The sequence below is a fragment of the Amphibalanus amphitrite genome, unplaced genomic scaffold (assembly GCF_019059575.1).
Source record: "Amphibalanus amphitrite isolate SeventyFive unplaced genomic scaffold, NRLGWU_Aamphi_draft 000719F_arrow, whole genome shotgun sequence".
Classification (NCBI taxonomy): domain Eukaryota; kingdom Metazoa; phylum Arthropoda; class Thecostraca; order Balanomorpha; family Balanidae; genus Amphibalanus; species Amphibalanus amphitrite.
In genome coordinates this window covers 138,474-152,929 of record NW_024882213.1, presented here as the reverse complement: position 1 = coordinate 152,929, position 14,456 = coordinate 138,474, and the positions used below count along the sequence as shown (strand labels likewise).

General features: G+C 50.4%; 1 protein-coding gene across 1 annotated transcript; it reads left to right on the top strand.

Moving 5' to 3' along the window:
- Positions 1–323: 323 nt before the first annotated feature.
- On the top strand, positions 324–2,610 carry LOC122365157 (leucine-rich repeat-containing G-protein coupled receptor 6-like). Its single transcript, XM_043336124.1, has one exon. The coding sequence runs from the start codon at positions 330–332 to the stop codon at positions 1,905–1,907; it is 1,578 nt and encodes a 525-aa protein (XP_043192059.1). The 5' UTR covers positions 324–329; the 3' UTR covers positions 1,908–2,610.
- Positions 2,611–14,456: the final 11,846 nt, after the last annotated feature.

Below are 14,456 nucleotides of genomic sequence, written 5' to 3'. Positions count from 1 at the left end.
GTAGCCCTGTCTCTTTGTGTCTCCGTGTTCCGGTTATCCTGTTGACCGTGCTGTGACCTGTCTGTGACCTTGCTGTGACCTGTCTCTGCGTTTTCCACCCCCGGGCAGTGCCATAACGGTGCTTTCAGCCACTCTTCTGACCATTGTGACCTGTCTCTGTGACTCTTCGTGTCTCGCTAACCCTTCTGATCCTGCTCTGACGCTGCTGTGACCTGTCTCTGTATTTTCCAGCCTCGGGCGGTGTCACGGCGGGCTCCCTCGGTCGCTCTTCTGACCCTGTTGTGACCTGCCTGTGACCTGCCTCTGTCTTCCAGCCCTCGGGCGGTGTCATGGCGGCGCCGTCGGCCGCCCTGCTGACCCTGCTCGGTCTGACCGGTCTCCTGGAGCCGGTCTGGACGCGCTGTCCCGCCCAGTGCCATTGCGAGACCTCCGGATCCGACTGCAGTCACTCCCAGCTCAGTGCCGTGCCCATCTTCCTCGACCCTCGCATCCACCGGCTGCAGCTGCAGGGTAACGACATCACCAGCATCGCCGACGCGCTCATGTTCTACCCGAGCCTGCGGTGGTTGGATCTCTCCAACAACAGCTTGACCTCGCTGCTGGAGGGACAGTTTGTCATGCAGAGGGACCTGCTCAGCCTGAGTGTGCATGATAACCGACTGGGAGCGCTCTTCAGTGAGACTTTCAGTGGACTGGGGAGATTGCAGGAGCTGCTGCTGGACAACAATCAGATCATCGCACTGGGCGATGGCGTGTTTCAGTGGATGGAGAATCTACAGAGGTTAGACCTGTCCCGGAATAGGATTAAAATAGTGACACGTGAGGCTTTCGAGGGGCTTAGTGCTCTGGAGTGGCTTGATCTAAGTGAGAACAACATTGGGCACGTGCCATCGGACGCGTTTCGTCAGCTCAGTGCTCTGAGAACACTAAAGATGAGAAACAACTGGCTTCGCGAAGTGCCTTTTCACGCGTTCTATGTTCTTTCGTCACTACAGAACCTTTCTCTCGCGGAGAACCGTCTCCATCGGCTCCATCCAGAGGCCTTCTCCGGTCTCTCAAATCTCCAGCTCCTGGACATTAGTGGCAACCTGCTGGACAAGTTCCCGGCCACGTCACTGGCCCTGCCGGAGCTGGAGGAACTGGACGCCGGTGGTAACGGCTTCCCCTCCCTCCAGGCGCGGCACATGAGCGGGATGCGCCGCCTCAGGAGGCTCCGCGTGTGCGGCAACGCAGCGCTTTCAGTGGTGTCTCCTCATGCCTTCAGTGACTCACATCTGCTGGAGGAACTTCATCTGTGCGACAATCCTCAACTAACCTGGTTCCCCAGCAGTGCAGTGGAGGGTCTGCCTCGTCTCAGAGTGTTGAACCTTAGCGGCAACAGCCTGGGCATGTTGGAGAACATGACGTCCCTTCTGCAGAGAGTGGAAACGTTCAACGTGTCCGGGAACCCTCTGGTGTGTAACTGCTCCTCCCGCTGGCTATGGGAGCTGCCCAAGAGGCTTCCGCACATGCTAACGCTGCCTCCAGTGCTGTGTGTGGACTCAGGAAGGTCGCTATTTTCCCTGAGTGAGTCTGAACTCGGCTGCAATAGCTGGCTCACGCCGCTTCTAGTCTCACTGGCGGTATTTGTGGTGGTGTTCTGCGCCATATTGGTCGCCCTACTACTCCTGCGTCGGAAGCGTCGTCACGATCGGCAGCGCGCGTGTGTTCGCGAAGCGCAGGCTTATGCGGACCAGTGGGGGGACAAGTGGCAGGTTAAGTGGGAGGACCTGGAGGCCGACGACGGTATCAGTGGCAGTCACATGTTCACCCACTCGGGGCCGGAGTACGGGTCGCTGAGGCGGCTAGAACACTTCACCTTCCGGAGTCCCGAGTACCAAAAGAAGATACCGGTTACTGTGGTCTGAATGGCTCGCGAAGAGTTCAGAGCTTTGGTGATGGACGGGGGTGACGTAAAATGTGTCTTTCACAACGATATTGCTGCAGATGTTTGTTAGCTGAGTAGCGCGAAAACCGGCAATGATATCCTAGTCCAAGATTAGGACGTCATTGGTGGCTTTGGCACGTGCTAAGCCGCCTTGTTGCATTGATATGCAGTATGTTGCGCTGTAGTGTGCGATTGCTTTTTACTGATATCGCCGGGAGAGAGCTGCTTCTGTCGCTGAAGTCTGTGCACTTTGACATAGGAACGTGAATGTCATGTCTTCGGTTTTCGCTTCTGCAATTTTGATAATCAAACGTGTGATTTATATTTAAACAGGAAAATCATTTTGAACAATTCCCTTGGAGAAAAATTGAGTCGTCATACGCGCAATATGTGTTGATTGTTGCCTAATTTAAATTGATTTCGCATGTTTTTTTCCAAGTCTCTCTTCCAGCTTATGCAGAAGTAGAACCACGAAACCAGCAACAATGAGCTGTGGTTGTGAATGAATCTGTTAGGATGTGTGATGACGTCACCGGTGACGTCATATGATGACCTATGACGTCACCGGTGCGGGACGGACGGGGATTGGTCGCCTGCGGCTGTGCGGTGACCGGCCGAGATGGTCTGGGCCAAATACACCAGTTTGGATCGAGCCAGCGTGTGTGGCGGACGTCACCTCACGTTATAACAGTGGCGACGAGGACGAGACGTGACACGGGATCGGCGGGGACCGAGGGAGCAGCAGCAAGGCGCTCCTTGTCACCGCTGTCGGAGCCGCCGACATTCGCCGAGCAGGTGCTGGGCGAGAAATCGCCGCTGCTTCCAGTGCGGCGAGATGGGACACGTTCGAGATGCATGCCGCGCAGCGGGTCGCGGCTGGGTGGATCAAGTGGAGGACGACGGGTTCGGCGCTCCGGCATCACCAGCGGAGGGAGCGGACCCCGCAGACGACGCTGCTGAAGAGGTCTACACGCTGTTCTACCAGTCACCGCAGTCAAAGAAGAGCCGCCCGCCCCTGTACGTGGATATCAAACTAAACGGCCGTGCAGTGCGGGCGGAGGTGGATACAGGCGCCGCGGTCTCTGTGTGTTCGGAGGAACAGTTTAACAGGCTGTTCCCACAGGGGAGTCCGGCGATAGCTCCTTCGCGGCGTAAATTGTGCACCTATGGTGGTCAGCGCGGTTGGCCCTACGGGGCGAGGCGATAGTGTGCGTGCAATACGGTTCTGTTTCGGTGAACCTACCGCTGATCGTGACGGAAGGCACCGGCCCGGTGCTCTTCGGACGTGACTGGTTGGCGTACTTCAGGTTGGACTGGAATGCTATCTGCCGCATGGCAGACGTGTCTCCACCCCAGTCGACGGGTAAGTCCGTGATAGCGGACCCTGCGTTAGCCCCGGTGTTGACCGAGTATGCAGAACTGTTTGATGACGAGTTGGGGTGTTTCAAGGGTGAGAAAGTGACCATCGCTGTTGACCCAGACGCGACACCTCGCTTTTGCAAAGCGCGCCCTGTTCCCCTGGCGTATCTTGCGCGAGTTGACGCTGAGCTGGATAGACAGTTAAAGCTAGGTTTGTGGGAAGAGGTCAACGACAGCAAATGGGCGGCGCCAATGGTGGTGGTGCCCAAGGGGGACGGTACGTTGCGACTCTGCGGTGACTACAGGCTAACCATAAACCAGGCTGCTAAAGTGCATCAGTATCCACTGCCGCGTGTGGAAGAACTCCTCGTAAAATTAACGGGTTGTCAGATCTTCTCGAAGGTTGACTTAAAGAGTGCCTACAACCAGCTAGTGCTGGACGATAAATCGAGAGAGTATTTAACTCTGAATACTCCTCGCGGCCTGGTCAGACCCACTCGGTTGAGTTTTGGGTACGCGAGTGCCCCGTCTCTCTTTCAACGCACGCTTGACCAGCTGCTGAGCGGCTTACCTGGGGTGGCAGCGTTTCTCGATGATGTGATCATCGCGGCGCCGTCTCGGGAGGAGCATGAGTCTCGGCTACGGGAGGTTCTCGGCCGTCTGGCCGCGGCTGGATTTCGGGTAAATAAGGCAAAGTGTAGTTTCGGGTTAAGCTCCGTTACTTACCTGGGTTACACCGTGAGTGGAGACGGTGTTCACACGACGGAGCAGAAAGTCACCGCGATACGAGCGGCGCCTGAGCCGCGAAATGTACAGGAACTGCAGGCCTGGTTAGGGCTAATAAACTATTACAGTAAATTTCTTCGAAATTTATCGACTGTTCTGGCTCCCCTTTATCGTCTTTTACGTAAGGGCGAGTCGTGGTTGTGGGGAAATGCCGAGTCCGAGGCATTTGGGAGGGCCAAAGCGCTTCTGTTGAAGTCGCCGGTCCTGGCTCACTTTGACTCGCAGTTACCCGTGATACTGGCTTGTGACGCTAGCCCGTCAGGCATAGGCAGGGGGGGTTCATCGCCATAGGGACACACGTACAAGGAAATTGCTACCAAATGCTGCCAATGTGACGTAACTGGGATGCTCGAAAGCTGATTGGTCGCTGAGATTCGAGTAATGTAGTCAATTCTGGCGCACCGGCGCAGTGTTTTCCGACCGTTGCGTGTTATTACTTTGGTTGTTACGCAAAGTTTTAATATGTTTGTTTAATAATATAAACACGTTTTCATGTGTTTGAAGGTCGCAAAAGCTAAACATAAGTGGCAACCACACTTTGTATTACGTTTCGTCTCATATATCATGAAGAACAACCAAGTATTTCAAGCTGGGATCATGCTGAGGTACCTCAACCAAGGTATTCATTTTGCAATGGATCTAAACATAATCTGGCGTTTTTTAAAGTTTTCATTTTTGCAATTAAGCTGGTAATAATTTTTCAGTGCTGTGCTCGCAGTGCGCATAAGTAGGGTAGACCGGGGCAAGTCGCCCCGCCGAGGTAAAACGCCTCACCGATGTTTCTCGGAACTGGCAGAGTTCTGGGGAAACATCATCTCTTCTATAAAACGTGCACTATATGATCATTATATGAGCAGACTGGGAAGAAATTGTGATGACTCTTTCGGGAGATATAGCCAAAAATGTGTTTCTTGAGTGATTTTTATGTTTTGTTGTCAGATTATGTATCATGGCGTTCTTTTATGGTCCACATCAGGTTAACGACTTTTATGTGTTTTGAACAACTATTGTCTAACGCTTATCATGCCGGGTTGGTTCGTGTTAAATTATGTCTTGCTGGAGTGCAAGGCGTTGTTCTCTGACCGAACTACGTGATGGGGTAACACGCCCCAGTAGGTCGCGGGGCAAAAAGCCCCTGGGGCGTTTTACCTCATGTGTTGTTGGGGCTACCCACTTTCTAATGTTCGGTAGCTGGCGAACAGTAAGTTTCTATGCCTTTATGTGTATTTTTCTCAGCAACTGGATGGCAAAGGAAGTATTTTGTTAACATTTGCATTGCAATAATTTATTATTTGGTCTTATGAGGTAGGTGAAAAACCTGCTCATACAATTGTGTCATAGCTGAACACCTGACAGGATGGAATGTGCTAACTTCAGTGCCGTGCCTCCAGAGGTCTAACGGACCTCTCACATAAGATTTAGCCAACTACCATGTTAAATCTTTAATCTAAAGTATGGGGCTACTTGCCCCAGGCCGTGGGGCGTTTTGCCCTGGGGTTGGGGCAAAATGCCCCATTTGCAGTGGCTTCACAAATCACTTCCTAGCTTGGAGTCCGATCATAAGTGAATGAATTTGAGGGGTGCAATTTAAAGTAAAATGTCCAAAGAACGCATTGAGCACAAATTTGGCCTTCCAGGTGATATGGGACAAAATTTATGTAGCAAAATAAATTATCTGGGGCGTCTTGCCCCAGGCTACCCTACCTTGACCTAACATGATACACTCAACAAATAAAATGGTTAGAGCTAACACGCAATGTAAACAAACTAGTGCTACAGTGGCAAATTGAAATATAAATGAGCTCTTTACTTTTTTGCATTAAAATTTAAATTGTATATAGTATGGTCACATACTGCGGGCTGGGTTCATCTCAATCTCGTTGCAATGTTATCAGAGCTGTAAAATTGAAAACAAATCAAAATGTTTTTGCATGGCATTATTGTTTATTTTCAAATTGGTCACTGAAGTTATTTCATGGGTAGGTGCTTAATCTTATTCAACATTTATTTATTAGTTGCTTGTACTGTCAGCATGATGTTAGCCAAATTTGTTTGTGCTGAGAGTTTTCTGTTTACAGGAAAGCTGAGGCGAGGGCGAGTAGGTCCCTGAGGAGGACCACTGCAAAGAAAGGAGGTCAAGGAGATTCAGCAACCTGCGAGCAACCTCTAGATCAGCCAGCAGGCACCTCTGACAAGTAAGTCTAATGGTTTATGTTTTCACTCACATTAAAAGTGTTCACTAATATCCATCAGTGTTTAAAGTTCTGGCCCGTCTTGAGCGACAACATCATTTTTATTCCCATTGTTAAAATGCATCAAAGCATTCTTTTTGCCATGAGTAATGGTAACTTTTTTGTCGGGATAAGGCCACTCAATCCAATAAGGTGATGTCTCAAGTCACATCCACTAAATGTTCTGATAATGACCTATGCTGGTCCTAACTAGTGCTTAGAAAAAAGCTGAGTTGTGTTTCAGTCTTGGTTTGTGTTTGAACATTTTTATACGCAGTGTTTTTTCTTCTGAAAAAGTGGCATGCTAATCACGAGCGAATTTGAGGGGCAGTCGCCAAACGAGACTTCAATAATCAACAGTAACAGGAAAATGGATTAATGTAAAGTCAAAGGGCATGAATTTTTCGTTGTCCGCGAAATCTGTCACTTTCAATGCGTAGACTAGGCTCATTTAAGTGTTATCGTTTTTTTTTTTTTGTTGTTGTTGCACAATATTAAATTGCCAATGTCTTTCAAGTGATGTAGCGTAATGCTGCTTTCACAGTGCCGCTGCCGGTGTCGACGCTGGCAGCCATGGCCGGCGCCGAGCTGACGAGTTCCAACCTGGAAGCTCAGCGCGAGGGGCTGGCATTTGTTGCCGGCTTCGTGGCATACAAGTGTCACCACATCGACGCCACCCTCGGTAGTCGGTCTCCTGACTTCTCGGGCGCCGCCGGAGACACTGAACACCGGACATGTGCATGGATCCGGGAAAATGGATCTGGGATCTGATCCCACGGATCCTGATCTCGGATCAGACGGGATCATAGATCCAGCTCTGTAATTTATCGAGAGATCCGTAGGGATCACAGATCCGATTCTCATTTTTGCCTGAGATCCAGTGAGATCGTAGATCCTCACTTATTTTTTGTCAACACATATCCCAAAAAAGCACTTGTTTCAACTCACTAACGTTCTGTTTGAGTGATTTTATGTGATCGCACGTCATAATCCATAGTTTGTGTCACTTATTGGCATAGAAACCCTTTAAAACATGGTATCAAATGTGGTGCATGGTGGGATCCACTCAGAACATAGATCCATGTTCTTAATTTATCGTCAGATCATATGAGATCATAGATCCAAGATGTATTTTTCACGCCGGATCCGGTGGGATCAAGATCCCAATCTTTACTTTGCTTCGAGATTCACTGAGATCATAGATCCATCACTCGGATCCATGCACATGTCTGCTGAACACCCTGCCGAACAGCTGAATTGTGACGATCAGCCGAGGCCAGCTGTTTGTTCTGTCACAAGCCTGGATGGCCGCTGTGGAGGAGTTCGAGCGGAACTTCTGCCTGCTGATGGGGGCAACTGCAGATCAGGAGCCGCGAGTCATACAGCGTCTCAAGCTGTTCATCGCCGTCAAGCAGCCTCAACTCGGCACCCGCCTGTCCAGGAAGTTGGCGAGCACCCGTCTCCACCTCCCCCTTCGGTTCCTTAGCCTGACTCTGGACGAGGTCCGGCAGCTGAAAAGAGCCGATAGAAAAGTTGGCCATCATGCAAGGAGCTCTAGGTGAGCTGGTAAACCGGCTCGTGTAGCGACTACGACTCAGCGTGGTGCTGTGTGACTCGGTGTGGTGCGGCCGGCTCTGTATGGGTGCTGTGCGACTCGGCATGGTGCCTCCGGCTGTGTGTAACGGCTTTGCGACTCGATGTGGTACGGCCGGCTCTGTTGGTGCTGTGCAACTCGGCATGGTGCCTCCGGCTGTGTGTAACGGCTGTGCCACTTGGTGTGGTACGGCCGGCTCTGTGTGGGTGCTGTGCGACTCGGCATGGTGCCTCCGGCTGTGTGTAACGGCTGTACGACTCGGTGTGGTACGGCCAGATCTGTTGGTGCTGTGTGACTCGGCATGGTGCCTCCGGCTGTGTGTAACGGCTGTGCCACTCGGTGTGGTACGCCCAGATCTGTTGGTGCTGTGTGACTCGGCATTGTGCCTCCGGCTGTGTGTAACGGCTGTGCGACTCACTGTGCGACTCGGCATTGGGTAACGGCTGTGCGTTTCAATATTGTACCACCAGCTGTGAATAACGGCCACCCGTAAGTGAAACTTATAATATTTAGTGGCAATGTTTATTCGATTTTTTTTCAGCAATGCAATTTCAGTGCATCCGTCCTGAGCGCACTAGCAGGGCAGCGGAGTCGATGTAATTTCGGTGACTCCCGACTCCTAGTTCCAAAAACTAATTCCGACTCCTACTCCGGTCCGGGAGAATTGTCTATTCTGACCGATTCCGGCTCAGACTTCGCAGCCCTGCAGCTCCGCAGTCTGCGGAACCGATGAATTTTTGGTGACTTCGACTCTGACTCCTGCTCCGACTTCCAAAATCGACTCCGACTCCGCTTACGGCTCCAGTTCGACTCCGACAATCCGATTCAAAAGTCCGGTCCGACTCCATAACCCTGCGCCCTGGGTCCCATACAAGCCTCGCTGGTTTCGGCCCACTCTTCCTGGACGTGACCTTATATCACTATTACTCACTTTAAAATGCGACATATTTTCCATTTCTCGTGCGAAAAGTGCTCGCGAAAGCTTTTTGGGCGTTATAACACGAAAAAATGCCACCGGAAAGCCCGTAGTAATGCTCTATACATAGGCCGGCCGCGGCGGGAGCATCCCAGTGACGTCATCCGGGGCCGGTAGGGGGAACGTAAAAAATTCCCTAATGAACCTACCTGGTATATAGGGCCTTGGGCATAGGTGTCGTGCTGAGTCAGCGCACGCCACAAGGAGAGCGCCCTGTAGCCTTTTATTCAAGGTCTCTGAATCCCACCGAGAGGAGATATAGTCAGACGGACAGGGAGGCATTGGCTGTCGTGAACGGCGTGAAAAAATTTAACTACTATTTGGCAGGGCGAGATTTTGTGATCCGATCTGATCATAAGCCTCTACTGGGTCTTTTGGGTGAGCGAAAACAGATTCCGGTGATGGCCTCGCCGAGAATGGTAAGGTGGGCATTAATGCTCAGTGGGTACTCGTACAGACTAGAATACACGCCTGCTTCGAAGCAGACCCACTGTGACGGATTGAGCCGTTTGCCGCTGCCGTGCAGTGCAGTGACATCACCGACGCCAGCAGAATTCGTTAATCTGTTGGAGTTTCTGGACGGGTGCCCCGTAAAGTCGGAGCAGATACGGGGCTGGACGGCCCGTGACCCGGTGCTGGCCCATGTACTGCAGTACACACAGCGGGGTTGGCCGGCCGGTGGGGAACTGCCGCATGACTTTCGCCCCTTCCAGCAGAGAGTCGGGGAACTTAGCTGTCAGGGCGGTTGTCTGATGTGGGGAAGCCGCATGGTGATTCCTACACAGGGCCGGGAGAAGGTACTGCGCATGCTGCATGCAGGCCATCAGGGGGAGTCACGGACAAAGGCATTCGCGCGGTCCTATGTGTGGTGGCCTCACATGGACGAGGATATTTCCCAGATGGTGAGAAAGTGTCAGCATTGCAATGAGACTCGGAACCAGGTATCCAGTACTCCGTTGCACCCGTGGGAATGGCCCAGGGGCCCTTACGATCGCGTGCACATCGATTACTGTGGTCCGATAGACGGTCACATGTTTTTTATCATTGTAGATGCATATTCAAAATGGGTGGATGTGTACCCAACCAAAGGGTCCACAACAGCAGTGACAATTGAGAAATTAAGAGCATCGTTCGCCACATGGGGCTTACCGCGGGTGCTGTGCTCGGATAATGCCAGTTCATTTGTCTGCCCAGCATTCCAGAGTTTTTGCGTGTCACTGGGCATTGAGCATGTGACGTCACCTCCGTTCTCCCCAAAGAGCAATGGTTTGGCCGAGCGTTATGTGCAGACTTTTAACCCGCGCCCGGCTGGGGGTCCTGGATTTCCACGCCCTGCTGGGGGGGGGGGGGTGTTTGAACACCCCCCCTTCTAACTCGGCTCCTGGGCCACGTAGCGATACGCGGAAGGCGGCGTTCGAAAGAGCGTCAAAAATAATGAGGAAATCACTTCGGTCAATTTTTTGGTCAGGTCAAAGGTCAGGTCACCAGAGGTCATTGAAGGCAAATTTTCGCCGATTTCCAGGTCGAATGTCGAAAATTTCCAAGAAGCCAACTCATAACTCTGGAACCAATAGAGCTACAGCGCCGCGGAAAAGCGCATTCGATAGCCCTATTAACGCCCTTTCTGAATAATTTTCTCAGATTTGACCTAACGTCAACGGTTTTGCCTGCAGGGGGCAAAAACTGCAAAAATAGCCGATTTTTTCGGAAACAGTTTTTCTGCAATAACTTTTGACCCAAGCATTGTACGAGCTTATTTTTACCGGCATCGTGTTCCTCTCGTCAAGACGCATCGAACGAACTATAATTTGACCTTGAAAGGTCAACTTGAAAATTTGACCTCAGGTCAAGGTCATGACCTGACCGGAAAGGGTCATGTTGCATATCAGTCGATCCGTATCGTCGAGCTGAACACATCTAAGGCGTTTTCATCGCTCTAGCATGCCTCTATCAAAAGTTATTTGCGAAAAACTGTTAGATACCATTCGTGACCTAAGATGACCTCAGGGCATAAACAGGGGTCACAGACACCATTTTCATGTTCAGTGTGTCTAAACCACTTGTAATTCAGTGTTTGGGAGTGTTTATAATATCTTTCGTCCAAAACAGGCGCATTTCAATTTTCTCCCATTGACTTATAATGGTGAGGTCGCAAAATTGACCTGACCTTAGGTCATCGATATCAAAATTCTGAGATATACATTTTGTACATGCTAATGCTCTTAGCAATCGCTGAAAGTTTCAAAGCGATCGGTCACTCGGTGTAGCTACGACAGACATTGAAACTTTTTATGAGGTGAGGTCACTTCGAGTGACCTGGTGACCTGACCTTGAATGACCTTGGTCTGAAATTTTCACAACATGTGTAGAATTGATGTATGATAAGGTGTACCAAAAACGGCGGCGCTCCGCGCCGCCGTTTTTGAGATATTCGCGAAAAACCACAGGGGGGGGGGTGTTCAAACACCCCCCCCCCAGCAGGGCGCGGGTTAAAAATAGTTATCGCTCGTTACAGGGCCCGGTTGGATACAGGGTGGCACAGTTCCTGTACCAGTACAGGAACACGCCTCATTCGACCACTGGTCGATCACCGGCGGAGTTATTTATCGGCCGACCAGTGCGGACTCACATGGATCTGCTGAGGCCGGATCTGGCTAGCCAGGTAGAGACCCGTCAGAGAGCTCAGAAACAGTACGCGGACAGAGGTGCCAGGTCCATGTCGGTACAAAAAGGAGACGCCGTGTGGGTCACATCGGTAGACAGACTCCAGGGGGTCAATGGTAGGAACTGGCTTCCTGGTATTGTGCTAGAAGTGTGTAGTGTGAAAGTTGACTGTCATGTTATCGGATGGAAGAGTGATTTGTCGGCATGTCGATCACGTCAGAAGGCGCGCAACGGAGACTCCTCCGGAGCGTGCCGCGCCACCGGATTATCGAGAGGGGCTGGTGCGTGAGGGTGCTGTACGTCCGGCGGAGCGGCCGGCGTTAGGTAGGGGAGAGCGGTCTGGGAACGAGGGTAGAGGTCAGTTGGAGCGGTCCGCGTCGGAGGGTGTGAGGCGTGCTGCTGAGAACCGTATTCTCAGGCCACGGCCGACGGCGAAGCCGGACCGTTTTGCTGCGGTATGGAGAAATACCGGTACCGTGACCTAAGTGTTACGTGTTGGGGTGTTGTGTTTGGAAGAGCGTTTGTGTTCGGGTGGTTTGTGACTGTGGTGGAGGTGTTAGGATGTGTGATGACGTCACCGGTGACGTCATATGATGACCTATGACGTCACCGGTGCGGGACGGACGGGGATTGGTCGCCTGCGGCTGTGCGGTGACCGGCCGAGATGGTCTGGGCCAAATACACCAGTTTGGATCGAGCCAGCGTGTGTGGCGGACGTCACCTCACGTTATAACAGAATCCACGACATTTCCTTGGCGCGCATGGTACCTATGTCACGCGTTGCGCAAACTAATGTAATGGTGTGATGAGAAGTGGCAGCGTGAGTTCTGTTTTGAATGTCGACTAGAAACAATGTACGCGGGTCGCGGGGATTTGCCTGGAAAGCTATAGCTCAGTTGTATCATACTTTGTTATATAGAGGCCTTTGCTTCGATGAATCCACATCGATGCGGAACGAAGCAGTTATAAATTAGAGTGTGATGGTTGCGAAAACACTTTCTACTTACCTGAATGTGCTTCAATGAAATCTATGTTTTTTTGGCATATGATCGAGCAGATCAGCGTCACTGAAATTGTCTTGTTCGTTGTTTTGTTGATTTACTTTTGTCTGTTGATGAGCTCCGCATTTTTCTGACGGGCCCGTTTCTCCCAGAGCGTGGAGACCCAATGCAAACAGAGCAGCTGCATTGGTGCTACAACTTGTTTCATTGTCCAATGAAATACATGCAACGAGCCTGATGTGATGGAGTTGGACTGCCATGATATTTCTGTTGATTTTGTTCGGCATTATCTGATTTTGATGTGGTCCAAAACAAACCAAGTTTCTCTTCTGGTGTCGGATAGCTCAGTTGCCTAAATCGTCTTTCGTTCATTTATTAGCATTGCAGGCTTTATGCACTTGTATTGCATGTAGTATCTTACACATAGGAATCGGGTAGATATTAAACATTTCCCTAGGTTTTACCACAGCCTCCTCGCTAGACAAAAGTGTATAGCCGTGCCTCGGGATGAGAAATGAGATTCTAAGACGATAAGCTGCCGTTGCCAAACAACAAAGTAGAATAAATGATCTGAAACATCACAGGTCCAAAACTGGGAGAAGAATCGCAGTATCCAAGTGATGAAATATTGATCTCCGTCAGTTGCATAATGCAACATTTAGTGTTGGGCTTTGAAAATGCTCACGGATATCTGGATTGAGGTTAATTACGACCATAGACTTCTCACCGGTCATTAGAAATTTAACAATATAAAACAATTAGAACTATCTATCCCAGCATTCTTATATATTTTCGAGTTTGCTATCTACGAGGCGTATGAGGCGAATTATCATCACAAATTAGCATTAAGATAATTAGATTGTTTGGCATCTACACCTTGTAGTCACCTTGCGTTGGAGGAAACTACCTTGCGATTCACACCAAATATTATTATACAGTCATGTACAGTTGACTACAGAATGATGTTCCACTCCTCAGAAGCTATCAGTTGACTGGAACACCAAGTTGTTCCGCTTATCACACAATTAAGCGTATATATGGTGAGCGTTGGGTCACAGCACTAACTGTTTCACTCAGCCCGTGTGGTGCGGCACAGCCTACCACTCCAGACAGCTGGTTGCCTGTGAAAAGTTGAACATTATTCTGTAGTCAACTGTACGAACTATCATTAACCCGGCAGGCGGTGGGCCTACCAGCCACCTTCCGCGCGGTGGGGGGGGGGGGGGGCACTTTTTTGCCCCCCCCCCCCGTATCTCCGAAACTACTGGATGGATCCGGAAAATTCAAACGGCGTTCGATAGCCCTGTCAAATTTGTCGAGGGAAACCAAATTTCATTGACCTCGGGGTCACCGATGACGTCACAGGTCAGGTCAAAGATAAAATACCGTTCACGGGGCTTCTAGGGAAAGCGCTATAACACCGAGTAAAACGCATTTTGTCGAAAATCAGCGATAAGGCGTCAGTTGTCTAGTACATATGTTGCTATTAGAGGTCACTGGTCATACCAGGTCAGGTCACAGGTCAGGTCACCAAAGGTCACCAAGGGTCACCACATGAGCCCAACTTTACTAAGGTTATGCGATGCATGTTTTATGGCCAGTTTTCATTTCCAACTCAATGGTGTTGGTTATAAGACCATCAGGTACGGTTTAGGTCACTTTCTGGTGGAGGTCAGGTCAAGGTCAGGTCAAAAAAGGTCAAATTTCAAAGTTGCTATTTTTGCATAAAATGGGTATTGATTCGATGCAGCTCGTCACGGGGAGTCTAATGGTGGTCTTTGTTTTGCGCTACGAGGTCTAGAATTACTAAAAATTGAGTTTGAAAATTTGACGTCATCAATTTTGAACAGTTTTTCCGCTATAACTTGGCCAAAAAAAGAGGTATCGATCTCAAATTTGGTATGTAGATAGAAGGCGG